General features: G+C 40.9%; 1 protein-coding gene across 1 annotated transcript; it reads left to right on the top strand.

Moving 5' to 3' along the window:
- The first annotated feature begins 106 nt into the window (after positions 1–106).
- Positions 107–25,150, top strand: XG (Xg glycoprotein (Xg blood group)). The gene is made up of 9 exons (XM_075736617.1): positions 107–486; positions 12,503–12,544; positions 12,867–12,923; positions 17,480–17,515; positions 20,101–20,166; positions 21,066–21,122; positions 21,763–21,801; positions 22,089–22,208; positions 23,367–25,150. The coding sequence occupies exons 1-9, from the start codon at positions 426–428 to the stop codon at positions 23,381–23,383; spliced, it is 495 nt and encodes a 164-aa protein (XP_075592732.1). The 5' UTR covers positions 107–425; the 3' UTR covers positions 23,384–25,150.
- Positions 25,151–27,543: the final 2,393 nt, after the last annotated feature.

Here is a 27,543-nt window from a genome sequence, read left to right as displayed (position 1 = left end):
GCTCCCACAGCACCATGCCCAGCTTTGCAGGTGAGGATGTCAAACAGGTTGGCTTTCCCTCCGGGAAGGAGGTGGTTCAGGGCGTGTCGGCTGCCTCCTCATTGGGTGCTGCTGTGGGTTCCCAGACTCTCCACGGTCCCGGACGGGGCCATAAATACATTTCTTCGAAGGTGGGTGGCACCTACGGTGCTGCTCATGGGTTGGCCGTAGAGGAGTCCTCTGCTTTTGTTACTTCTCTTGTGCTAGAAGAGGTATTTAGGGACTTCTCTCTCTTCCTCGGTGCTTGAGTGTGATGGTGAGGGAACTCTCTGGGCAGAGCTGCTGACTCCAAGTGTCTCCCTCAAACCCTGGCACAGCAGTTGCAACATCTACCGTCATCGTTTGGAAAAAAACAACCAGTGAATCAAGACACTGCATAGAAGACCATGGGGAAATTCAGAAGTATCCTTCTTTTGTGCCTTGGCTTTCTTCTAGTCCATGTAAGAGGTAAGTGACCTTTGCCTTGGCTTACTTCTAGGGTGGATTATTAAAAATGAAAAAAAACCTCAAAACCCAAAAAGCTAAACCCGAATCCCTAAAAAAAACCCCTGCTTGTTTATTTAGAAATGCTTGCTGGTGTTATTTTTGTTGATACTATTTCATGAGAGGCATCCAAGAGTGTTCAGATAAGTACTTCTGCAGTTTCTAAAGAGATACATATCTTTTGGACAATCGCTTATAATAGCCATGCTAGTTGGTGGGTTTTTTTGTTATAATTTCTTATTTTCTCTTTAGTGTTGCTCCCCTAAAATTATTCACAAGTTTGGACTTGAGTACAAACCTTCTAAATGGAAGCTGTAAAATGAGAGCTTCCAGGAGAACTTACGTGTTTCCAAGGAGATCTTTAGTCAAATACTAACTTCATGTTTTTAGAGCTTTTTGTGTTTATTGATATTTTGAAACATATGAGTTACATTGTAAAAACAAATTCTGATTCAATTTAAAGATGTTTATGCTTTCATATTGGTGCGCATGTTTTAATAATTATAAATTAATAGTTAATTAACCTTAGCCTACATATTCCTGAATATATAAAGTTCACACACAAGAACACTTTTTTTTCCATGCAAGATTAATGAAGAATTGAATACATTTTGTACATATTTTTGATGAATGAATAGCAGTTGGGAAAATGTAGTCCTTTCATACTGAGTTGTTTTTCTATAGTCTAACATGATTTTCCTTTAGCAAAACATTGTGTAAAAGATTTTTTGTTATCAAACCAAATAGGATCATCCTTGTGTGCATCTGCCATGTAGTGTACTTGTAACCTTTTCTTTTTCATATATTAGCATTACTTCAAAAATTTGTAACACAACGTTTGCAGAAAGAAATCAGTCATTAACCACTGGTTTCAAAATAGCTGCTGCTGCTCATCCCCAGGCCACCCCAGATTTAAATGGAGTCCTTGGGAGACCTTTCAGTGATGGGCAGTGAAAAAAACGTTGCCTAAAACTAGTGCCATAGTTCCATTTTAACAAATGAGGAATTATTTGGAGATCTTCAGCAAGTAATGACGCGTAGAAACAGCAGAGCAGTAGGACTGTGCTGGCCTGCCCTGTAGTGTGTGTGTTGTGAACAGCGATGATTCATGCGATCTCTCATCACTGGCATGCAGACTTTCCTGTTCTGGATGGCTCTCTTATGTTGAATATTTCTGTTCAAAAAAATCTGAGCATGGGCAAGCCAGCTTCCATATACTCTATCACTTTAATTACAAGGATAGTCAGCCCAACCATTCTTGCTTTACACACGTGCTAATTTAGAGCCAGTTCAGGCCCTGCTTTGGGGAAGAAGTCATTGCTGGAAGACGGTGTGGGCTTTGGGCACAGTCTTATGACTGCGGAAACTATTTAATACTCTTTGAAAAGCAAAATTAATTATTTTAAGTCTATGGCAACAGCCACTGAATTTTATCATCAAAGTATTTACCATGTTTCAGGGAACATTTACAGGAACTACTTCTCACTCCTAATTAAGACATGATATGAGAAAAGCTTGGCCGTGCTGGTGAAAAGCTGGTCTAAGTCCTTATGACAGGAATGTCTAAGTCATGATTCACCTTTTTATATGCAGCCTTAATTCTTACCTATGCTGCAACCATCTGTGATAGCTTTTAGAAACCACTGTCCCACCACGGCCAGGCCAGATCACATCACTGCCCTTGCCATCTTGCATTTCCTTTATGTCCAGCTATCTTCACTTAGTCAGCTAGACTACCTTGATGGACACATCTCAACAGAAGTGTGGCATAGCCAAGGACCACAGTGCTCAAGGAAAGCGAGACCTGATATAGTTCAGAATCTTACATGCTCACTGCAGTCTTCCATACTTTTATCTACACTCTGGCTTTTGTTATTTCCAAGCTTACGCAGGTTACATGAAGTCTCCTGTAAAAGTTGAACTGCAACAACTAATTGTCTGAGTGGCTTTCAGCCCAACCCAAATGAAAGAAACTTCATAGAAACTTCTTCCACTGAAGTTCATGCTAACCTCCCATGTTGGTTACTGTGGCTCAGCTAATTTGAGGTAGTTCAACTTCGGCTGTGTTTACGCTGCTGTCGTGGTTTAACCTGGCTGGCAGCTAAAACAACAGCACAGCCATTTGCTCACTTCTCCTCCCCATGGGATGAAGGAGAATTGAAAAGGAAAAAAAAAAAAAAAAAAAAAAAAAGGTAAAACTTGTGGGTTGAGATAAAGACAGTTTAATAGGACAGAAAAGGAGGATGATGATGATGATTATGATAATAATAATAGTAATAGTAATAATAATAATAAAGTGATGAACAGGACCATTTCTCATCACCTGAAGCTGATGCTCAGCTAGTTCCCAAGATGCCCCGCCTCCCAGCCCACCCTCCAGTTATATATAGAGCATGATGTCATATGATATAGAAAATCCCATTGGCCAGTTTGGGTCAGCTGTCCTGGCTGTGTCCCCTCACAGCTTCTTGGGCGCTCCCTGCCTTCTCATTGCTGGGCAGTATGAGAAGCTGAAAAGCCCTTGACTGCGTGGCCACAACTAAAACATCAGTGTGTTATCAACATTATTCTCACCCTAAATCCAAAACACAGCATTATACCAGCTGCTAGGAAGAAAATTAACTCTATTCATGCTGAAACCAGGACAACTGCCCACTTAGGGTGTAGTAAGACACAGCTTTGGTCCTGGTCCCCCACTACCTGAGATCATGCACCTGTTTGAAACATATTACAGGTCCCATTTGGGCCGTACACCTGTGTGCATACCTGCAGTAGGGAAGCAGTGCAACCTGAGGGCTCTCTCCTGTATGGAGCTGGAAAGCAGCTGAGACTTCCACTCAGACCTGACGGCTCAGAAATGCTTCTCGGGTTCCCAATATAGATACAATCTACATATCCACGGTCTTTCAGACCAACTGATAGATCACATGTTTAGTCAGTAACGGAGACAGTGCAAAGGTTGATGATGTTTAAGAAGCATTAACTTCACTGCATCAGGTATTGCATGCTATGCAGGTAAAGGGAACAGCACTTATTGCTAACCAGTAAACCATGTAACCACTGTCCAGCTAAGGCTTACAGAGATGTTGACTCAAAACTATTTGTATTCTCAGTTAATTAGCTAGGCACTTTACGGGGAGAAAATTACAGACCCATTTGGATTTGAGACATTAGGTGACTTAGTTTTATGAATATTGTAGTTTTCACTGGAGTTAAAAGACAGCATGGGCGAGATGAAAAACACAGTCATGTTATACTGCTCCATCAAGCTCCAGTCCTTGCTGTTGCTCCGTGTGAGGTCCCTGTGTACGTGCCGCAGCACTCGCGGTATCAGCAGGGATATATCAACTCATTTCATTCCCAATACCAGAGCTGCTATCATCTGTAGGCATGTCACTGCTATCGTCCAAGGGTGTGATTGCAGTTTGATAAACAGACATACCTGAACTGGGTGAAACACTAACAACAGCAGAGCTGTTGCAACATCAGAGCTTGGGAAGAGCTAACAACCACTGTGATTACTCAGCTTCTCGGGTTCACTTTTCAAATGTTGCTGCCACATTGCAAGCCTGGTTGCAGTGCCCAAACTGCCTGTTTTCAGTATCTATTTTTCCCTCATTTGCACCAGCGATTGTCAATCCCTTCCCATTCCACTGAGAGTAATAAATAAACAAGTAAATCTCATAATTCTTTCAAGATTAAAAATCAATAAAAATATCCCTTTCTGTGGCATTTTGCCTCATGGTTAGGAGGAGAGAGATTCAGATTGTTTTGATCAGAGTCTTCCTTCTTTTCCACAGAGGGGCTGACATCTATGAATGTTGTGGGAAAATACTATCTAAAATCTGATCTGTGGTACAATATCTCGTGAAGGCAAATAGGCCATCCCAGTTGAAAGAAAGGGCTTGAATTGGTTATGAAAATACAGCAGTCCCACTTCCACTGTATAAGCTTTGCCTGTCATCAATGCATTTTTTAATTCCTGAAGAATTTATTTAAAAAGCTAAATCACAGCAAAATATTTTCAAGGGGCAACAATGCTCCAGATTAAATGAAAACAAAGACCAGAGTAGGCATTAAGATTAGCAGACAAATTAAAGCAAAGTCCCTCCTTATGTCCTAGGTCTTATAACATCAGTGGTGGAGGAACCAGGAGCGCACACTCCACACCAGAAACAGTCTTGAGTTATCAGCAACAAAGCCTCCCAGATCACAGTCTATATCACATCAAAACTGCAACTCTACCTTGCAGGTTATCATTGAGGTATAAGCCAGATATTTCTATTCACAAAGATTGTACAGGCCATTTTGTTTCCTGAGCATAATGGTAACAAAAAGAAGGCTGGGTCTTTGTTCAGAAATCCGACCCAGATTTGCAGAGCATTCTTCATGCCAAGACTCAATTTCTGTTCCCTCCAAAAGCTAAACCACCAGATCTTCTTCTGAATTTTCTGCTTTTGAAGTTCAGATGCCAATTTATCACAAAATCACAGAACCACAGAACAGTAGGGGTTGGAAGGGACCTCTGGAGATCATCTAGTCCAACCCCCCTGCTAAAGCAGGATCACCTAGAGCAGGTTGCACAGGATCACATCCAGGCAGGTTTTGAATATCTCCAGAGAAGGAGACTCCACAGCCTCTCTGGGCAGCCTGTTCCAGGGCTCGGTCACCCTCACAGTGAAGAAGTTTTTCCCCATATTGAGATGGAACTTCCTGTGTTCCAGTTTGTGCCCATTGCCCCTTGTCCTGTCACTGGGCACCACTGAAAAGAGTCTGGCCCCATCCTCTAAACATCCACCCTTTAGATATTTATAAGTATTGATCAGATCCCCTCCCAATCTTCTCTCCTCCAGGCTAAACAGACCCAGCTCTCTCAGCCTTTCCTCATAGAAGAGATGCTCCAGTCCCCTCATCATCCTTGTAGCCCTTCGCTGGACTCTCTCCAGTAGTTCCCTGTCTTTCTTGAACTGGGGAGCCCAGAACTGGACACAGCAAATCACCCTTTGTCCAGGGTCCTTCTTAGAGGCTTCTCGGTGCACTCCAGGTGGCATGTGCAGAGGCTTCTTCAGCTCTGCAAAGGGAGCCTAATTGCTTTTCTCATTTAGTCCAAATGAGATGAGAGGTGACTCCTGAGACTCTGCAGAGACTTTGTTGCTGAACAGACCTGCTTGGTGATGTCCAGTAACTCTTTCCAGCATTATTCTTTTTCAGAAGACATGTTCTTAATGGCATGAAACAGAGAAGATGCAGGCCTTGCTTCTTTGCTGTCTCTCATCTTAAACGTGCAAGCAAAGAATGCGTATGAAACGCCCTGACCATCCCCTTCAACTTGCCAGTGTTACTAACCCCCTTGGAAGCAATATAAATAATTATGCCAATGGGTTACTGTGGCTTCAGGGGGCACAGGATTACTTATACAACAGAATTTCTGAAACAAATTCCACATGATGTTAGTTACAGAATAGCACTACTGAGATCTGTGCAACCCGTATCGAAGAGCTAAAGGTATTTTGCATGTATCTTACCAGTGTACTTGAGATGAGGAAGATTAAAAGACGCTCCGTGAGCAACAGAAATGACAAAGCCTGGCGTCTCCCTGACCTCCTGCATTATCTTCAGCTCCCTTGGTGTCCCTAAGCTGCCATCTGGGGATTAGCCAGCTGGCAGGCAGGCAGGCAGTGGTCACTCAGAGCCCAACACCGCTGTCGCTTCTGCCCCGCGGTAGGTTTCAGCAGGAACACTCACACAGGTCTCTTGTCTGGGCCTATCTGCAGGCACAGCTCTCGCGTAACGTGACCGTCATTTAGCCTGACGCTCTCAGATCCAACGGCCTGAAGGGCTGACAGCTTCACAAAGCACACAGGGACAGAGAGAAGTTTTGGCTGAACAGCCCAGGCAGTGGCGTGAGCTCCGCTTCCTCGGGACACAAGGCTGAAAAGCCGAGTTTCACTAAGATGTGCAGACACATAGTGCTGCTTCATTGGACATCCCAACTCCTCTGCTCCGCCTGTAATTTTACAGCACACACCAGCTTCTTCTGCACTCACTCTGAAGCAAAACATAGAAAATTATACTTATTTTATTTTATGTATGCAGCGCGTATCACATCATAAAGAATGGCAGCTACCTTTGAACAGCTGTTGCTTGTCCGCAGCAAACACCATCGAACTAGAAGATTTTCTTTCATGTTTGATGAGACCATGCTGCACAGACCTAAAGCACTACTGCCACTCATGCTTTATTAGTGCATCTCATTTGCTAGTAATTATTTAAATGTGTTCTTGTATGAATAAGTGAGAGAGACCTTTTCATTTCCCTTGAATTCAAACTATAAACAGAAGTGGCCTAGAAAAAAACATGAAGCCAATAATCAGGTCCATATGCTGTGGTCTATGGACTGGAACTTAGATCTTAATTACAGATTTTAAAGCATACTCATTTTCCACCCCAACATCAAGGGGTTGTAATGGCAACCGTTGTTTGTGGAACGAAAGGGCCATGATGGAAAAAAAAGCTACAGTAACCTCATAAGGAAATATGGATCATGAGAGTATTACATCAAAGAAACAGTACTTGCTTACTGACATTTTGTCCAAAGTGTCCACTCTGGGGCGTAAACCTTTACGTTCTCCAACAACTTTTCTTACATGAGTAATTTCCTTTAAACAAACATAATTGCTTCCTGAATAAAGTTGGACCAGTAAATGAGTATGTTCTTAATCGCATATCTGGGAGAATACATCCTATTTTCTCATTACAGGGGAAATATGTCTCATGATTGTATAATCATCAGAAATTATCTACACAAAGAATAACTCACCATTTCAGCTAAAAAGAACGCAAAATGGGTCCCATGAGCGATTTTGGTAACATATTGTTCCTTTTTAGAAAATTTTTGTTCTCATTTGTGCGTCACCCACTTCTTTCTCAGTCTCTGCCAGCTTCATAATGTTTTAAGCTCATTGTATTCACAAAACAATTCTTTTTAAATTACACTGAAGAAATCATTTCTGTTCTTGTTTTTAAATAATGTAAAATCAACTTATTTTCCCTTTCTATGTAGCTCACATTTCTAAGTTAGTTGCTTCTAATTTATTTGTAACACAGGTAATCTCATCCCAATCCCATGACTGCTAGCAATGCACTCAAAGCCCATTAATTTAATCATATTAATGACAAAAGGATTTATCTAACACACATGTGTATGTATGCATTTAAGATGTATGTCCACACACATGTATATAAACATACAGACACAATTTCTCATGGATCTTAGCTTCACTTTTAATAGCAGACTATGCATATTAAATGCCTGAGAAGTTAGTTTAATTTCCCTGACTCTCATTTAGCAATATTCCCCATCTTATTTAAATGTGCGTCATTTTAATGGCCACAAGCTGTGTTCATATGGATCCAGTGCAGGACTGAGCCTACTTATGGAGATTAAAAATTGCAGAGTGATGCCATGGTAGCCTTTCCTCAGAAAACTTCTGATGACAGTCGTAATGACAAATAGGTAACATCCACCTGCAGAATCCAGCCTTGTTCTTCACAAATCCTTCTCAAAACCCATGAGACCTCAGACCCTCATGATCGATCAGCTCACAGTTAAAGGGTGATGGATCCATTTGACATTTAGGTCACAATTTCAACCAGAGGCAAAAGACGTTGCTATCTGCATTTCAGTGACTGGATATTTGGGTCACACTTTCATAAAACTAATAGGGGCAAAAGTTTGTGAACATTAAATGGGCATGTGCCTGAGGACACAACTTTGCAGGGGACTGCCTTGATGGGGTAAGATGACCTCAGCCCTGTGATGCTTCAGCAGGATGTGTCTTATATTCAAGGGAACTTCCTTAAAAGCTGGGTCCATGTTCCTGTGGCAAACAGCAACCACAACAGTCTCCATAGTAGAGCAAGTGGGCTAACAAGGATTATATCTCACCAGCCTTCCATATATTATATTTAAAAGGCTCATAGAAAATATGGGCATTAGTGAAAGCAAATGTCCTACCCGAAAGAATCATGCCTGTAAAAATAAATGGAGTAACTTTGAAATTTAAGCTACTACATTTTGATGCTTGGCTTTATGGAGTCTATTCTCCACTGACTGGCTGCTACGGAGAAGTCTACTGTTAGATCTTTAGGCCACATCTACACTTCAGATTTTTATAAGCGCAGCTACATGTGTTAGGTGGAGATGAGGGAATTAGATCCCAAATAAGGCTGGCAGTGCCAGCAAAAGTTCTGTTGTTAGTATAGTTCATTGTGTTTGAGCAACTAGTATAAACATCATTAAAACAGGTCCTTTTGTGATACAAACTGTATATCCATCTGGAAGGGTTGTTTCCTTAGCGCAGCATTTTCTCATTTGCAGATAAGGACTGCTCTGTGGTGTCAGGCAGGAGCTTATAAGCATTTTCTCAAATTCTCTGTTAGGAATCATTGTGGACCACCCAACAGAAACCACTATTACAATAACTTTATTTCTATGTAAAACCAGGGATACTCCCAGATGGAAGGCTAGAAGTGATGTCAAGAAATAGCATACTAGCCCAAAGCAGTAATAACAGAGATAACTCTGAGATAATACCTCTGCATAGCTAAATATTTTCATAACTTTATCCAGGTTAAAAAAACCCAACAAAAACCACACACAAAACCCCCCAACCAAATCAAAAACCCAAAGGAACAAAGCTGTTTTCTCCCCACTAAAATTTCTTTTATTCTCATTTTCATCAGTATATTCACAGCTGTTTCTATTATGGAAGCTGGTCAAAAAAAAAAAAAAAGGCCATTTTTATATGTGGAAAATTAATTTCTTTCAGTCTGTTTGTTCTGTGAAGAAGCTTGACTAATTCATTTACTTTGTCATTTATCTTCAGAGTTCCCTGAAGTGACTGCAGTTCCTATTGAGCTAAATATTCTCTGAGTCTCTAATGTGTTTTTGTTTTTAGACCCACCATTTTGCAGATGAAATCTGGGCTGTTCAGCTATTTAACCATCTGTTAGCCTCCCAAATTAGATTCTTAAAACATCTAGGTGCAGTCTTAGAAATGGTAATGAGCATTTAAAATTCTGCTCCACAAAATCTTACTCCTTGCGGTCATTTGATGTTATTATCGGAGGAAGTCAGGATGGAAGTCCAAGCAATCTTTTGGTTTATTGGAATATCATTTACCGTGCTGCACAGATGTCCGCATACAATCTGCCCATCTGTCAAGGTTTTATGTTTACACAGCCAAAGAGATTTCAGTGTAGATTGCTGTCTTACTCTCAATCAGTCTTTCTGTGTTGGTGTCTGTTTATTTTATTACTTGGTTTATCATAAGAAATAATTAAAAAAAATCAATCTGAATAATTCCTGCAGGGGATTTTCCAGCTTCTTTTTTTCTGTTCTTAAAATTTCTGTAGTTGTCTTTTATTTCTCCCTTGCTATTTCAGAAGAACGCCTCTTGTCTTTTCCCACTTTTTTGATAACAGAGCAGACATAAAAGGGAGAGGGAAATGCTGGTATTGTCCAGGAGAAGGGCAGATGTTAGTAACAGTTTCAGTATGCTATTTTGCTTTGGTTCTGATGCAATTGGAAGCATCTGCATCATCTTGTTTGAATTCCATAATCTCTTTTGATTAGATACCTCCTCCTAGTTGTTTTTTTTTTTTCCTTTTCCCTAACTTCAAAGAAATATTGTACCTGGAAATTTTCCAGAGTCTTCCTTCACAAGACAATTTTGTTACATTCTCTTTACAGCATTAGGGCCTTGGTAGCTGCTTTCCATATCGTTAGTTCCTATGTGTCAGGACCTGTAACCGAGGAGCTGGTTTGGCCAACAGCTTTTCGGAGTTACAGAATTATTTCTGATGACTCTGTATGATGAGAAATGGTTTGAATCCTGCTGGCGGTACCCTGCAGCAGCAGGAGTCTGGTCAGACAGCCTCTTTCAGCACTCAGGATGCCGGTCAAGAAGGAAGATTTATCCAGAGGACAAAATTAAAGGACAGTGAAACTTAAGTTGCTTGTATTGTTGGCACTTAAGAAATGCTTCAGAAAAATATAATTTGACCATGTAAGTCGAAGCAATGCCAGGATGCCAGCCTGTGGGTAGGGATCTGCATCGGGATTGAATGGTCCCATGGCTGGGCAGCAGCATGGCTGTGACATGGCTCAGGGCCACTAAGGGCTGCTGATGTCCTCAGGGCTCCGGCAGGGAATATCTTCTGAGGAAGCCTCTTGTCAATTTTATATATTTGTGTGTTTTAATGGCTTCATATAAAAACTATGTCAGGGTCTTGGAATATTATGCGTCTGAATATTATGCATCTAAAGAATCAGTCCAAAGGGTACTGGACTTAGCTAGGTTGGCTGAGCGGCCAGGGCAGGGGAAGGAGAGGTGACACTCCAAGATCAGTTCAAATAAGAGATAAAATGCTACTCTAATAACATTACTGGGAAAGCTTTATGCTGTTATCTGCTTTTCCTTTCCAAATACAGGTTTGTCATAATATTTTATAGGGACAGTTTTGCTTTAGAAGCCATTCACTATTTTGCATTCCAGCCTCGCTTTATCTTTTCCATCAGACACCAGCTGTGATTAAGTTCACAGACTTACATGAAAATCCTCATGGGAAGCAAAACGTTTCTACCCTATGCTCCTGCACTGATTTTTATCTGAGGATCACACAGTGTTTTACCACTGATAATTAATCTTTCCAGGAGCTCTTTAACACAGGTGAGAGCTTTTATTTAGGAACAGTAATTAATGTGAAGAATGCTGTGAAGATGGACAGCACCTGTCGAGAAGAGAGGGCTGAGCTGAACTCAGAGTGCTACAGTGCTGGAGAACCTCTGACAACATCTCTCTGTTCCTCAGTTTTCCTGCTTGAACAATGACACCCTTCTTGCTGTGAAATGTTCAATACTTACAAAGAAAAACACTTCATTGAAGAGTTACGTATTAAGCCTTTTAAACAAGTTAATAAATAGATGCAGATCAAGAGGCTTACTCGATAGAGCACAGTAAAACATTTCTGCTTAGGGACGCCATGGCACGTTGTGGGTTTTTGCAGGTTTGTGCAGGCTGATCTTGGTGTGCTAACACAAGGACGGTGATGTTTCAGTCTGGCTGAAAACTAATGGGTACATACTCTGCAAAGAGGTGTTTCATGAAGGCTGTGTATTAAAAGGAAAGTGGTAGATTGTAGAGAGTGGAAAGTAAAACTTGCATGAATAACTGTGTGTGTTCACGTCAAAGTCGTATGCTTCAGTTTAATGCATTTTAAACATTTTCCAGTTTTATTTACCTGCTAACTTCAAAGGTCAGGATGCTAATTGCCCTGCTGTGACATTTAATGGCATCATTGCCACCTAACATGGAACAGGAAGGGTTCTTTTCTCCCCTTTCAGATTTTCTTAAGGTACAGCAGAAACTAAATTAGGTAAATACATTTTTATATCTTTTAGTGCTGGCACATGTTACAGGAAGAATTAAAAAAAAAAGTTAATTCACATTGCAAGTGATCACAAGGCAGGAAAGCTGCTCTCTGAAGCTGAGTAGTAAAACAATAATGAAGATATTAGAAGTTCTCACCTAATGATTCTGGTTTGCAAGTACTGCACTGAATGCTACTTTCAGCCATCTCCTGGCAACAGCCCTTGTGCCCTGTGACAGGCGAGCTGTGTTCTTCAAAGGCAGGTTTGCACAGCGGCTGAATATGGATAACACGAGAGAGCAGCTTCTCTTTGCACTACCTGAACAAATAGCTTCTGTGAATTAAATGAGCCCACCTTGCATGGTCATTCAGGACTGCATGGCGCAGGGACAACAGCTAACAGCTTGCTTTGCGCCTGCTCCTATTTGGGTGGATTTTTCTTTTGCCTCTTACTGGTGTTCTAGCTTTGTCCAGAGCCCTCAGACCTGGAGGTCATGCAAATCTGCCCACTGACTGAGTCTCTTTTCTGCTGTCACCTTTCTTCTAGGTCAACGTGATTTTGATTTAGCTGATGCTCTTGATCACCCAGGTAGGTAAATCTCCTATCCTTATTTTACTATGGCATTTAGACACAAAAATAAATCTTAAGTCCTTTTTGCTGGGGATTGGGATATGAAGTGGCTAGTACTTAAAGATGTACAGAACTTGGAAATTCTAGACTTTAAAGTTTCTGTCATGAAATTAAAATTTTCTTTAAAACAACCAAAAAAATGGCTTTGAAAACATATCCCTTCATTTTAGCTTCTGCCAAGATACATAAAAATTTATTGAAAGTATCTCTCTAGATTCTTTTGTTAAGTTGAAAAAGTTTAAGCTGTTATTGTTTATTGGTATGTCATTGTGTCCCACAGAAGACATAATTACCAGGAAGCCTACAGTGATCAGAAGACCGACAAGGCCTGTACTGAGTGAGTAATGAAGGCAATGCGTCATAACTCATTTTAGATATGTAGAAACTGTCTCCCATGAGATTCTTGATCATATTTGCTAATGTACTATAGCTGCGATGATTTGAGTGAATACTAGCTGTCTTCTGTATGTAAAGTGAGTATTCTTTTGACAATTACCAATTACGCATCTTTACTAATTCCACTAAGGCTTTAGAGCAGGACTGGCCACTGATGGCATTTTATTTCCTGAAGATCCTTTTCACACTTTTCTAGCCTGTACTGAACTCCCTGGGGTACATAACCATGGGTAATTGTTGCTAAAAATGGGTAAATATTCATAGAATCACAAAATCTTTTACGTTGGAAAATACCTTTAAGATCATCAAGTCCAACTATTAACCTAGTACTGCCAAGTCCACCACTACACCATGTCCCTAAGCACCACGTCTACAATCTTTTAAATACCCCCAGGGATGGTGACTCATCAGCAGCCTGTTCCAACGCTTGACAACCCTTTCGGTGAAGAAATTTTTCCCAATATCCAATCTGAACCTCCCCTGGCACAACTTGAGGCTGTTTCCTTTTGTCCTGGCACTTGTTCCTTGGGAGAAGAGACCAACACCCACCTGGCTACAACCTCCTTTCAGGTGGTTGTAGAAAGTGATAAGGTCTCCCCTCAGCCTCCTTTTCCCCAGGCTAAACAACCCCAGTTCCCTCAGCCACTCCTCATAACATTTGTGCTCTAGACCCTTCACCAGCTTTGTTGCCCTTCTCTGGACACACTCCAGCACCTCAATGTCTTTCTTGTAGTGAGGGGCCCAAAACTGAACACAGCACTTGAGATGTGGACTCACCAGCGCTGAGTACAGGGGGACGATCCCTTCCCTAATCCTGCTGGCCACACCATTTCTGATACAAGCCAGGATGCTGTTGGCCGCCTTGGCCACCTGGGCACACTGCTGGCTCATGTTCACTGGTTGTTGACCAACATTTCCAGATCCTTTTCCACCAGGCAGCTTTCCAGCCACATTCATGATGGTTGATAAAAGACTTAGAAAAGAATCAGAAGGAATTTGGGTATTCTTTCTTCTCCCTGTGTACTTACTTAATATTATCTGGTATTTATTGCTACAATGACCTGTGTCAGAAAGGAAAAAAGGCTCTGAGCAGTGGAGATGACAGAAAGGTTTTAGCTGTAGTCCTGAGGATGACATATGATGATTTTCAATGAACACTCATTACTATTGAAAAACCCAAACCCCAGACAACAACAAACCCACACATGTCTTTATGATGGAACACTTTATGGTAACATAGACATTTTTCACCTAAACTACACTGAAGGAAATTTCTGGCTATCAAATAAAATGCTTGAATCAGGAAATGATGGATAACATTAGCCCACACAATGACTTTCAGTCCTTTTCTGGAGGATAAACATTGCAATAAGTCTTTACATACACGAAAGCAGTTACATTTTCCACATGATTCTCTGGTTCGTTCTTTCAACAAACAAGGCAGCATTTTGAAAATGTGGTAGCTACTAAATCCTGTAATGGTTGCATTTTTCCTTCCTGCTCCATTTTGCAAAGAAAATCTGTGTTTGGACTGGATTAGAAGTGTCTGTTGTAAAGTAATGCTAGGCCATTGCCCCCTACTTAGCTAGCTCTCGTGACTTCCTTTTAAGTCAGTGGAGAGAAATCAGCATGTGTAGGGACAGTTCATATCACCCTAAATGTGGATTTGTTCTCATCCTAATACAGACATTTCAAGTAGGTTACTTGAATCGTGCCCTAAATGACTCTGTCCTTAGTTGGGTTTAAAGGTAACCCAAAGATGCCAATATCTGCAGTGAAGCTCCCTTAGTAAGGTGAAAGGAATTTGATTTTTAGGGACTCCTAAATCTGTTAGAGATATGACAGTGAGATGATTATCTGCCTTACCTGAATCAACTTCATTTATTCTTGGGAATGAAGAAATCCATGTTTTCCAGATAATTTTGGAATCTCTTTCAGCACTGAAGAGGATTACAGGGAGTCTAATAGCAATTTAAACTAATTTAAAAAAAAAAAAAAAAGGCAAAAAACCCCCAAAACAACCAACCCCCCCCCCCCCCAAAAAAAAAACAAAAACCCACAACAAACCAGTGTTAAAATCAATTACTGGATTTGGAAATGTGCAGAAAGATGATACAAAAGTATGTCCTAGCATCTGCCTGATGCTTCATCTTAACCTCAGGGTTTCTTCTATGTCTCATTCAGCCCGTATCATTGAGAAATGAAGCTGGCTGAGATGATGATTTCAGTTGAGCTGAAGTCAGTTACTGTACAGGCCATGTCCTCTGGGCACACAGGAACCTCTGCCTGAGTTGAAGCTCTCCTGTAGGCACCACCCATCTAGTGTAACAAAATTCAGTGTGAAATTTAATGGAAGGAGAAGGTGACATTTATTTAAAAAATCTCTAAATAAGTTGATTTTACCTACTCACATTCATCCTGCCATTGTTTTAATTCAGCCATACACTCAAACCCACATACTGAGCGCACCTGAGTACCTGCTCAGGTGGTCTGGTGAGCATCACGTGCAACACAGGACAAGGTATGCCAGCTGCTGAGTCCTTATCCTGTCTCTGTGGTTCTTCTTGATCAGAAATGTCAAGCTAGTTTATGTATAGATCTTTCATACCCTTTAGGAGTCATCAGCCATTATGGAGAGGTCCTTTGCCTCCTAATCTTGCTTACTTCAGTGTCTCTGAACCTTAGGCCAGGTTACTACCCAGTGTCTGGTTTTGCTTGTTTGGGGTGCAGAGACTACGTCTACAGTCTATTTTCTGAGTGGATGAACAGGAAAAGTAGTGGAATAGGTGATACGCTGCAACCCTTGGCTTTAGAGTGCCCTTCTGCTTTTCCTCTGCTGACAAGTCATCTGTGCTGTTGTCTTATCGGAGCGCAGGCCTGCTGGTTTTGACAGAAACAACACATTCCTCAATTTTACTGCTGGGAATGGCAACCTTTATGTCTCTTCTTTTAACCCTTTGCTCTGCTGTTTCTTCGGGTCCCTACACACACACATATTTCCATTTGTATTTCATTTATACCAACCTCAACATTTCTGTAACAAATCTCTGCATGAACCCTCCAGAGTGTAAGCCTGCCTTTTACCTGAATTCTTCATCTCAATAATAAATTGAATACAGTTTGCAATTTATTGCTTCTTACAGTGTTAGCATTTGACGTGTAAAGGCATTTTTGAAATGCAACTCTCTGCTGGCCAGACTCAGATAGGATCAACACCCGGCTTGACAAGAACAAACTGAGTCATGTAGTATGAATTTGATTATTTTCCTGCCTGATTTCCTGGTGACATCAAAGCATTTCTGAGTTGTTACACAAATGAGACTAGATACTGTGCAAAAGCAGCATCCCACTCCCTCTGGATATAAAGAACACATGAAGGCAGACTTCTGCATGGTGATGCATTTGGATGGATCTTCGTGGCTTCTGGAAATTCTGACACAATTATAATGAAAAAAATATATGTTTAATTGAATGTCTATCTAATTTTCTGTGGCAATAAGCATCAGTTTCAAAATTCAGGTAGATTTTGCTGTCCCTTCTGATTCATTCCAGCACTCCACATTTATAAAGAGCAAGAAAGTTATGATATCCATCTAATGCATTTCTGCCTATTACTCAGTGACCTTTCAGAGATCACCATCATTCCATACAAACCTAAAATACCACCCACGTACTCACATCCACACCTGCACACTGGAAATGGAGTTCCTCTTCTTCATGCGTCTGCAGCTCATTGACAAATTGTTTATTGGATGGAAAATTCCATCCCAGGTATAGAGACATGTGTACAGTGCTGGGGGGGAATGTCAATAGCCTGTTGATTCACTGCGTACCATACACACACAGATATTTAAATATATTTTAAAACCTTTATAGCTTAGTCAAAGTGACAGGCTGTCACTCCACCTCAGACAGGCGCATATGATCGCTCAAAGCAAAATTTTTTATGTCACCATGACCTTTACACAAATTAGTTGATTCAATTCTCTCTCCCTAAGTAGGTTTATTACTTCCCAGTAATTGTTCTTGAAATGAACATTCAGCAGTTCGACAAATTACACTTGAGCAAAGCATGCATATATGAGTTTTAACCACAGACATAAATGTTAATAAATAAGTAAATTTTAAAAATAGGCACATTTTAATATTTTAACATAGCTAATTTTATTTATGTACTTGAAAAGACATTAAAAAGGTATTGATCCTTATTCTACTACGAGATTTATTCTGAGCTTATTTAAAGCAGGAATAAATTATTTGTATTTTGATTAGAAAATGTAATATCTCATTTGTCAATTATTTTGTGGGTAAATATTAAATTTTGTAAGAGTTTTCAAGAAAAGTTGAATACCTTATTTGAATTTGCACACCTGACCTGAAAAGCAGTTGCTTGTCCAACATTCAGTTGTTCATTTTCTATTAAAATCTAAAACCATCTCTGTTCCCTTGGGATGTGTGTGGCTCACTTCTCTACATCTTCTTCCTTTTCATTTTTAGACAATGATCTTCATTTAGGAGATGCTCTTGGAGGCGGTGAGTATTCTCTTCTCTGATATAATGGTTGAGGGTTTTTTGGGTAGCCTTTTTCTGAAGTCTGCCTAATCTGTGAAGAGAGGTTTGAACACTGCAGGTGGAACTGTAGTGATGGGATGCATCACTCGTCATGCCTATGCAGCCCCTTTGCAGAGGTCACCATGCAGAGCGGGGACAGCAGGATGGGCTGAGCCTGGTTGCCAGCTACGGGAGCTCGCAGGCCGGCCTAACGGTGCAAACGCAAGTCAGCTACAGTTTGCATTACCATGCAGGGCCACCATGGTCATGGCTGTGGACAGGATGCATGGTCCATCCCACCGTGATGTTCAAGGGGGGTGGCCTCTGGCAGAAGGTTGAAGACAACAGGTGGTGGCAGAAGTTTCTTCAGCTACCAAAAATGAGCCTGCCTAAGATTAGGAATCTGAGGTAACAGTGGATAGAGAGAGGTGAGAGCTTGCCGTAGGTCTGCAGATCCCAAATCAGATATGTGGGAAGGAATGGTTCAGAGATGAGCACTGATGGGTATGACGCATCTTAGGCTTGAAGCAGTCAAGCTGTTGCAACCTGCTATAACTTCCAGGTATTTCTGTAACATCCAGACCTGACCCAGGAAGTATTCACTGTACTGTCCTGAGCTTTGTAGACATATGAAATCCTTGACTTTGGGAATTTTTGCACCATATTTTGAGGTATATCAAGGATATGATTTACTCTAGAAAGGTTCTTGCACGCTGAAATTATCTAAAGTGCAAATAGTCTAGAAGCAAAGCCTAAAATTCCACTTGAATCAAGGCTACACAAAAGGAAAACTACTTCTCAGTCCATTGCATGGAACCTCTGAATTATGACTCCAGTTGCAGTGGTCTGGTTTACTCATGTTTCAGTCTTAGAGAACCATATTTCTGCATTGTTCTTTTCCATTTCAAGGGCTTTCAGCACTTCCAGACTCCCTTCTGGCATTTCATGCCTGTGTTTGAATGATATGTTAGTCCACACTTTATAAAGCTGAATCTAATTTTGTTTATAATTCACATGTTTGTACTGTTATTTCTTCCTGCCTGTACTCATTGTTCCATTCCTGCAAGTTTTTAATGAGTACTTTTATAAGAGGGTGGGTGTAGTATGTTGATTAAATTATTAATGATTAGCTTAAGTATCTTCACTAAACCCTACCTTTTTATTCAGAGGATGGCAAATGATGTTTCCCTCATTTTTTATTTCTTTGCTGCATTTTCAGTTCAGGTTCTTAACTGACATTCATACATGATATAATGGGATTAATGATATGTACCTCATTATCAATAGTTCTGAAGATATCATTTTTTTCACTAGCTATGCCATAGAATGTATCTTCTTGTGCTTAGAGAAGACTGAATAAGTGCAGCATCATAATAGAAATGAATAATGGGATCAGTAGTTTTCTGGTTTTGTACCATGGTAAGTCTTAGTTTGTTACACAGAGATCTGGAACAGAACAAGTCTCTTCTTCTATTGAATATAATTAATTGGCAAAGTCTGATTCAGCAAAGCTTTAAGAGTCTACATAAAATCCATTGACTGCAGTAGGCTAAACTTGCATGAAGTTAAGCATATATCTAAATAATTTGCTGAATCAGAGCCGAAATGTTACTCACAAACAGAAACGTTATAGTTAGCAGCTAGGCAAGAAGAAAACATGATAAAAGGGCATCTGGCATGCATTGAAGGTGAAAGAAAGATTTAAGTAGAGGGAGGGAAATTGGTATTTATATCTGTGACCTAACTTTGATTTGTTCAGAGCTAAATTCACTGTCTGGCTATGAGAACAGTTAAACATGTGACTAAATTGGTTGGAGAAAGGACAGCAAGAGTGGACCTACTCTATATACGCACAGCAACAGCCCTGGACATTAACTTTGGCAGGTCTTGACATGAGTCAGCTCTTGCTACTCCAGAACTCTGTGTACAGTTTGGAAACTACTATTAATGATCAGATCTTTCGCTCTATCCAATACATTTCTTTCGAATACTTTGGCAAAAATTAAGACCAAATACCAGCACAAAGTCCTAAACAACAAAGCTGAAGTCTGAGTTCATTTTGTGCTGTTCAAGAGTAGAAAATTCATCATGCATTAGATAAATTCAGCATCTGTTAGATGGAACTAATCTGCAGATCTTATTAATACCTGCTGATGACACAGAGATAACCTGTTGCCTCCCGCCCAGCCCAGAACACCAGCTTCTCTGTCGGTTCTGCACAACTGCACTACTGACACCTACAGTAACACACTCTGCTTCCCAGCTGTCAGCATTAAACCATGTTAGAGCACTTGCCAGAAATACATGAAATATTTTCCTTCAATATTTTTGTGAATTCTTCTCTCATTTTTATTTTGAAAATATTCCCTTTTCACTTTCTAATTAGTCTTAGTAGCTAGCTATTTGTTGATATAGTGCTTGAGACTTTTTAACTAGTGACAAAGTCCTTTTTTAAATTCACTGGCATACAACTCAGAAATAGGTATAAAATCTCAGGTTACGATATTCTTTATTTACAGCTCTCAGTTTTGCCTGTCCAACCATCTAATGATATTAATTATCAATAGGTGACATCTCAAGAAAACCTTTATACCCACCTCTTCCACCACGACCGGGAAGCTATAGTAATTCTGGTAAGAATATTTTCTCCTAAGAAAATCTAGCACTATGAGCTGTTCACAGCAGATATTTGGAATAGTTTACTCTCTTATTTCTTTATTAATAGTTTTTATCATCCCTTCCCTTCATGTCCCTTTTGTAATCACTGTTCCTGACCCAGTGTTTGGAAAGATTTTCTGAGTTTTAGTGTTGGTACCATAAAGCTTTTCTGTCTGCCCAAAGTGTGGGACGTTGACTCCTAAGTGTCATGAGACCAACACTCATCTTGTTTGCCTTTTCATTTTGGGTATGTGTACACTGAACCATGCTAAAGTTCAAATTTGACATCTAGCCACAGGGCGTGGATAAGCCTATGTTCAAATCCATACTGAGATGTGCATCTGAGATGGCCCTGGGGCATACAACAGGTGGGACTGGGGAGATGGAAGTAAGCCTGTATTGCTTTTGAGGGTGGTCTCAGACATCCACTTGAATAAAGTGGAAGTGGCACATCTATCCCAGCTACCAATATGTATCCCATATTTACTTCTGGGACGTAGCAGTGATTTGTTGACAGGTCCTTCTGGAGTCTTTCCTGGAAAGGACCCACTGAGTTCCTCCTCCAGGAACCACTGGGATTTGAGATGTCCATATTATATAAAGATTTGTGCTAGTGAGAGCTCAAGACCACGCACATCCTATAAGTGCCAATACAGATGCAGAATGGGTAGACACCAACAGTTTCAGTACTCCAGCTTCCAGGTGAATTTGAATAGGTGACCAAGACACCCGAACCACCTGCCACGTCGAAGCTGGGATTTCAAGGGTCCCTCACCCCTCCCTAGTACATTACAAAAAAACTGCACAAGGGAGCTTAAGGGGCTACCATTGATCAGATAATTTTGCAACAGAAATTCTAATCTTTATCTTGCAGGAGGTTTTGATGACTCAGATCTCCTTGATGGGAAGCCTTTACCACCACACATAGCAGGTAGTATTTGCCAATTCTCCTTGCAGCTTCTCTCTAATACTTGTAACTTGGAGCTGGCTGGTTTTGCTTTAGTGGTAATCTGTTTGTCACTGAAGGTATTGGATAAGACGCTGCTATTTTTATTTAGAGTAGTTATCCTTCTCCACAAACCATGGTTTTGAGCCTGAAGCTCAAACTTGAAACACATTCCTAAACATTCTGTAGCATCCTGGCATATGCCAGAACCTTGCAGGATGAATCCGTTTGAATTCAACTAGGACGGTCCCAAAGCAAGGGGCATCTGCTCAGAACTGAAAGTAGATGCACCGGGCCTATGATCTTGACTTAAATGATTGATAAATACTCTGATTGGCAGTAGAGAATAGCTGGCCTCCCACTCCCTGTAATACAGACTGTTAAGTATTAACCTTTTTTGAGAAGACAATATTCTTCTCCAAAATCAAAGTGTCAGGGGGATGGATGTTTTTTTCCTCTGGCAGTGCAGCTGTCAGCCAGGACTGGAAGGGGAGCTCCTCTCTCACAGTCCTGCCCAGCCGCCCCCTTTCACCTTCTGTATGAAATCACACTTTGCTGAGTAAAGACTTTGTTCTCAAAACAAGATGAAAAACATTTCTTGATGAAACTTCACCGTCTGTTCCAGGAGAAGAAGAGCATCATTTCAATCATGGAGGAAACACAGGTATAGTAAATAATTTATTCTATAATTTGTTTCCAATCATCATAAAATAGTAAGAAAATGTTAGCCCTATAAAAGTCATACATATACTAAATTAGGCTTTAAGACACCATTTTCACAGCAGCTGTAATGTAACAAAATTTCTAGTCTTCTACTTAATGCTGTTTAATGAATTGCCAATGTTTCACCAAACAATTCTCATAGTTTGGCAAAAGTACACCTTCGCAGAGAATATGCTTAAGTCAAACAATTTCAGTGCCTCTGAAAAAAATCTCTCTCTTTTTCTGCAGATTCAGGACTAATAGCTGGAGTTACATCTCCTATAATTTCTGCTTTTGTAATATTAGTTGTTGGATCAATAGCGGCCTACTCCGCTTATAAGAACAAGAGACTTTGTTTCAAACCGCAAGGTAAGACCAAATCGGTTTCCAGCTTTCCAAATTGATTTAGCACTGGAGCAGATGGGAATTTAACAAACAATTTCAGTGGGGGCAGAAATAGGTCAGGGATGAGGGCATTTGAAAATCTCATCCTAAACAACCTCACTGGTCTGTAAAGATACTGATAATTAATATTCTTCACCAAGGACAAGTATAGGAAGCCATAATGTTCCCAGAAAATGGATTTACATCACTTTATGAAGGAAATTATACGATGTGAGATCTCTGCCACCACAGAGGTGACTGGCTGCTCTGGCTCTGTGTGTGGAAAACAGTCTGTGTGGCCCAGATCTCTGGGGCATCCCCATGTATCCTCTGGCTGGGACCCCCATTTCAGCTCTGGCCTGGGTAGGCCTGTCACGCCTGCCCCGGCCATTAGCCCGAGTGGCTGGATGGCTTTCCTGGCTTGGCCTTGGGTGGGCCGGTTGCCTTGTCTTCATCTGATGATGGCTGGCCCATGCATGGGGTGCGTTTGCCATCACTGCCCCTCTGTGCGTGCCCACTGATGGGGAAGCGACAGCCCAGATTCCCCTGCAGCTGCCCTCGGCTCCCGGCTCTTTGGGAACGGCCCAGCCCTGGCCCTTAGCTGCTAGAGGTCAGCTTAAACCTCTAAGAGTCATGTTATTTGTTCCATAATGGGACTAAAGACTAAGGCATAAGTGAAGCGCAGGAGGTGTGTGGAGAAGCTTCACAGGCATTTCTGAGACATCTGGGCTCCCCCGGTGCTTCAGGAAGCCTGGGCCAGGGGCTGCCATAGTGGGCTCCGGGAGGCCCCTGCTGGCCCCGCACTTGGGCAGGGTTACATGGGGGAGAGATCTGGCCGGAGCTCGACTCAGGCTGCCCTGGGGGAGGCCGGTCAGGGCTGTGAGGCTGTCTGTGCCCTTGGGGTCTGACAGTCACTAAATTTCCGCTGTTTCTATGGCCGGGTGTAACTAAAGTGTCATGTCAGTGATCCTGCGGCCCTCTGGAAGCGGGGAGTGAGACACATGGGGAAGGGTGTCTATATGTCTGGGGATACGAGGTTCCCACCTCCTGCTGCCTCAACAAGACCAGAGCAAAAAGAGACCAGAAGAGCTGGCAAAGGGCATCCATGGTGGAAATGCTGAATGTTCAATCTTCATTTTTCAGGTGGGGCTACAGTTTAAATCGCTGACAGAAGAGTTGCCCTCTGATCACAGGCTCCTGTAGTTGGTGACATTCAGTCCACAGATCCAACAATTTTTTTTTATTATATGATTCTGATATAAGAAAATCTTCCTCTAATGAACGTTCTGTCAAGACATTGCAATCCTACTTTCTTTTACCTGACGTCGCTCTCACACCTTGAGCTTTACGTCATCAAAGACATGCTTAAAACGTCTGGTGATCATATTGAACTATCCAACTTGCATTCATAAAGATTGGATACAGATTTTGATTCAGAAGTTATTTTAAACAACAAAAAATCAAGTTTAATATAAGCTAAAAATGGAAAGATTTTGGTTTGTGAGCATTTGAGTCACCGAACAATTTTTTTCTTCCTGTTTTCAAAATTAGCCAAAATACTTAATTCTCCTGATAGAATAGGAATAGGGAAATTGTTGTTTCCATTCATACATGTTGGGTTTCTTTAGTATGTTTCTGTATTGTCCATAATGTTTACAGAAAATTTAAACCTGTATAAAGGATTAAAAATTTTAATGCCTTTACTTTGTATTTATGTCTGAATTCTAGCAAAGTGAAAGGAGCTATAGATGGAAAATTCTTTCTTAATTTTAACATATAGCATGAAAATAATATGTACATTGATGAACCACTGTCTAAAAAAAAATAAAAATGAGAGGAACACATTTTATTTATTTATTTATTTATTACTGAAATTATGTTTAGCTCTTCTCAGAAACTGGAATTTGATGTAAATTTTGTTTCTCTTCTTGAAAACTCAAGTCCTGCTTTAGGAGCCTTTAAAGGCATTATTGTGGCAGGCTGGTTTTTTTTAAGAACTATATTACTCATAATTTCCATAAAGGGAAAATAGGTACAAATTTTCAGACTCATTTAGAACAAGGCTGTGACACTTTGTTCTATAAAATCTGTATCATACCAACTTTTAAACTTCATACATATGTGGAGGTGTGGTTGATACTTACAGTTTTGCTAGCAAGGCTGTTTCATCTTTTTTCCTTCTTCCTGATCAGCCTTGCTGTGCTAACAAATGTCCTTATGTAGACAAATCTATCAACAAAAACTAACACTTCTCCTGTCTCTCTGCTTCCATTTAGCTAACTGAATCAAAGTACTAGCAAATGAATGAAATGCAGATGAAAGCTCACCAAACTAGTAGCTTACTGACCTAATTCTGCAATACAGCCATTTTAGCTAGCTCTTTAAAGCATAGAGGAAATTGGTCTTCATCTTATATGTGAAGCATGCTTTTTCTTACTGAAATTCCATGTAGATGGAGGGAAACATGATTTTGTGTTTATTAAATTGTTGAGAGAAAGACATCATCTGAAAAAGTACTCTTGTCATAAAATAAAATACTATATCCAAATTATATTTGAAATAGATATATATATCAGTTGCTGAGGAGATTACCATCCTCTTTATTTTGATCCTAAAAGTAAGAAATGATAATGTACATCAGTTTAAATACAGAAACATCTTGACAACACACAAACAAATGAGCACCTTTGTGGCTATCACTTTCAACTTACGAATGATAACATATTTTTAATATGGTTTTCCAGGACACTTAATATTTCTTTAAAATACTGATTTTCCATGTTAATAGCTAAACCAGATTGATATATATTTTGCCAGGTAGACATAAAGTTTTGATTAATGAAATGTTAAAATGTTTTGCGGTAACCACTTCAGTTGTTTGTTTAACAATGAAAATATGTATTTTGCCTCTTTCTCTTGAAAATCTTCAATAAACACATACGGTGTTTTATTTAAGGTGATCTGAGCTGTGTTTGGTTTGTTTCTTACTTTCTGGGCCATATGTTGGCTGATAACTTTCACATACAAATTCACCTATGTCCCGCTAGAGAAGAGAAAGAAATGCTTCAAATTGAAGACTTTATGGAAAAAAAGAAAACAGCTTAAGAATTTTATTTTACTTTTTTCAGGAGCAAGTCTCCAGAGAAGGATCTATGTGCATTATTAACATTTTTGCTTTTGAAAAATTATTATGATTTATTTAAATTTGTTCGTAGTATTTTCAAAAGAATTTCTTACTTGTGTTAATATTATTAGCCAAAAAGCAGATTTTATTATGGAGAATTTGAGCAAAACCCCTGAACCTGAACTGGTAAACCCTGCCCACCTAAATGTTTAACCCTCTGAAGCACTTTGGCCTAATCGCATCAACATACGACCAATATACTGGGCACACTTTTCAGTGTTCATTTCCCTTTTAGCTAGGATAATGATGATAATGATGATGATGATTGATATGTTTTAAGATTTACTATAATCATAATTTCAGTTAATTGGGGGGTTTCGGTAGAGAAGCTCTAACATATTTAAATCTGGAGGGGAAGGAAGGAATATAAACTAGCTGTTAGACCATCAGAACTCTAGCTTGTATTACTGGCTCTGACATTTAAATTCTACTCTATACCATGAAAAAGTTGCTGATACACATTAAAGCAGAAAATCATCTAAATGTAGACATTGCTTTTACTACCAAGACAATGCTTTTATTGATTATAAAGTCCCCCAACTGAAATAGATCTGCCAGTAAAATTATCTACAATGGCTATCTTGCTACTCATAAGCATAGTTTAGTTGTCCTGTCTGTATCTGCAGATGATGAACACATTTCCTGAGAATTTTGTTTCTGCAGGATAAGTAAAGCTTGATTTCCTGTTCATTTGTGTCCTCCCTTCCCTAAACACCTCTGCCACAACCGGAGCAGTGACATCCTCTTCTCCGGTGGACCTTTAGGACACTCCCAGTGCGTGAGAGAACAAGTGTTACAGCTTGGAATGGCCGCATGCAGTCGGATAACAGATCACTTGTAAGCTGCTGGAAATAAACGTTTGATATTTAAAGGTACGTGCACTTTCTTCAGTGACACGCTATCTTAAATGTGTGTACTCTCCTAAGCTCTTACTGGTGGTCACAGAACAGTTTGACACAAAGATGCCTCTACTGAACCAGGTCAGTAGAGATACGCTGTGTGAATACATGTGCATATTTATATATGTATGTGAAAATATATATAGCACTTTGAATAGCACAAACTCTCTGAAAACATTTATTTATGTGTGTTGGTTTTGCGTGGCAAGGTTTTGGTAGCGGGGGGGCTACAGGGGTGGCTTCTGTGAGAAGCTGCTAAAAGCCTCCCCTGTGTCTGACAGAGCCAATGCCAGACGGCTCCAAGACGGACCCGCCGCTGGCCAAGGCCAAGCCCATCAGAGCCTCTGTGATAACATATTTAAGAAAGAGAAAAAAAACAGTTAGAGAGAGCTTTTGCAGCCAGAGAGAGGAGTGAGAAGATGTAAGAACATCTGCAGACACCCAGGTCAGTGCGGAAGGAGGGGCAGGAGGTGCTCCAGGCGCCGGAGCAGAGATCCCCCTGCAGCCCGTGGTGAAGACCATGGTGAGGCAGGCTGTCCCCCTGCAGCCCATGGAGGGAGGATGAGGGGGTGTAGAGATTCCACCTGCAGCCCATGGAGGACCCCACGCCGGAGCAGGTGGAGACACCTGAAGGAGGCTGTGACCCCGTGGGAAGCCCACGCTGGAGCAAGCTCCTGGCAGGACCTGTGGACCCATGGAGAGAGGAGCCCACGCTGGAGCAGGTTTGCTGGTAGGACTTGTGACCCTGTGGGGGACCCACGCTGGAGCAGTTTGCTCCTGAAGGTCTGCACCCCATGGGAGAGACCCACACTGGAGCAGTTCGTGAAGGACTGTAGCCCCTGGGAAGGACTCATGTTGGAGAAGTTCATGGAGGACTGTCTCCTGTGAGAGGGACCCCACGCTGGAGCAGGGGAACAATGAGAGGAGTCCTCCCCCTGAGGATGAAGAAGCGGCAGAAACAACGTGTGATGAACTGACCGTAACCCCCATTCCCCGTCCCCCTGTGCTGCTGAGGGGGGCGGAGGTTGAAGCCGGGAGTGAAGTTGAGCCCAGGAAGATGGGAGGGGTGGGGGGAGGTGTTTTAAGATTTGGTTTTATTTCTCATTCCTCTACTCTGTTTTGCTTAGTAATAAATTAGATTAATTCCCTCTCTAAGTTCGGTCTGTTTTGCTCGTGATGATAATTAGAGAATGATCTCTCCCTGTCCTTATCTCGACCCGTAAGTTTTTTTTTCATT

This window comes from Balearica regulorum, chromosome 1, assembly GCF_011004875.1.
Source record: "Balearica regulorum gibbericeps isolate bBalReg1 chromosome 1, bBalReg1.pri, whole genome shotgun sequence".
Lineage (NCBI taxonomy): Eukaryota > Metazoa > Chordata > Aves > Gruiformes > Gruidae > Balearica > Balearica regulorum.
The sequence above is the reverse complement of the archived record's forward strand: the minus strand, read 5'-3'. Positions and strand labels throughout refer to the sequence as shown.

Bases quoted from the DNA above. Each gene is read 5' to 3' on its own strand.
- XG (XM_075736617.1), top strand. From the start codon at position 426: ATGGGGAAATTCAGAAGTATCCTTCTTTTGTGCCTTGGCTTTCTTCTA. The intron at 12,924-17,479 runs GTGAGTAATGAA...TTTCATTTTTAG, and splicing joins ACCGACAAGGCCTGTACTGA to ACAATGATCTTCATTTAGGA. The intron at 17,516-20,100 runs GTGAGTATTCTC...AATTATCAATAG, and splicing joins AGGAGATGCTCTTGGAGGCG to GTGACATCTCAAGAAAACCT.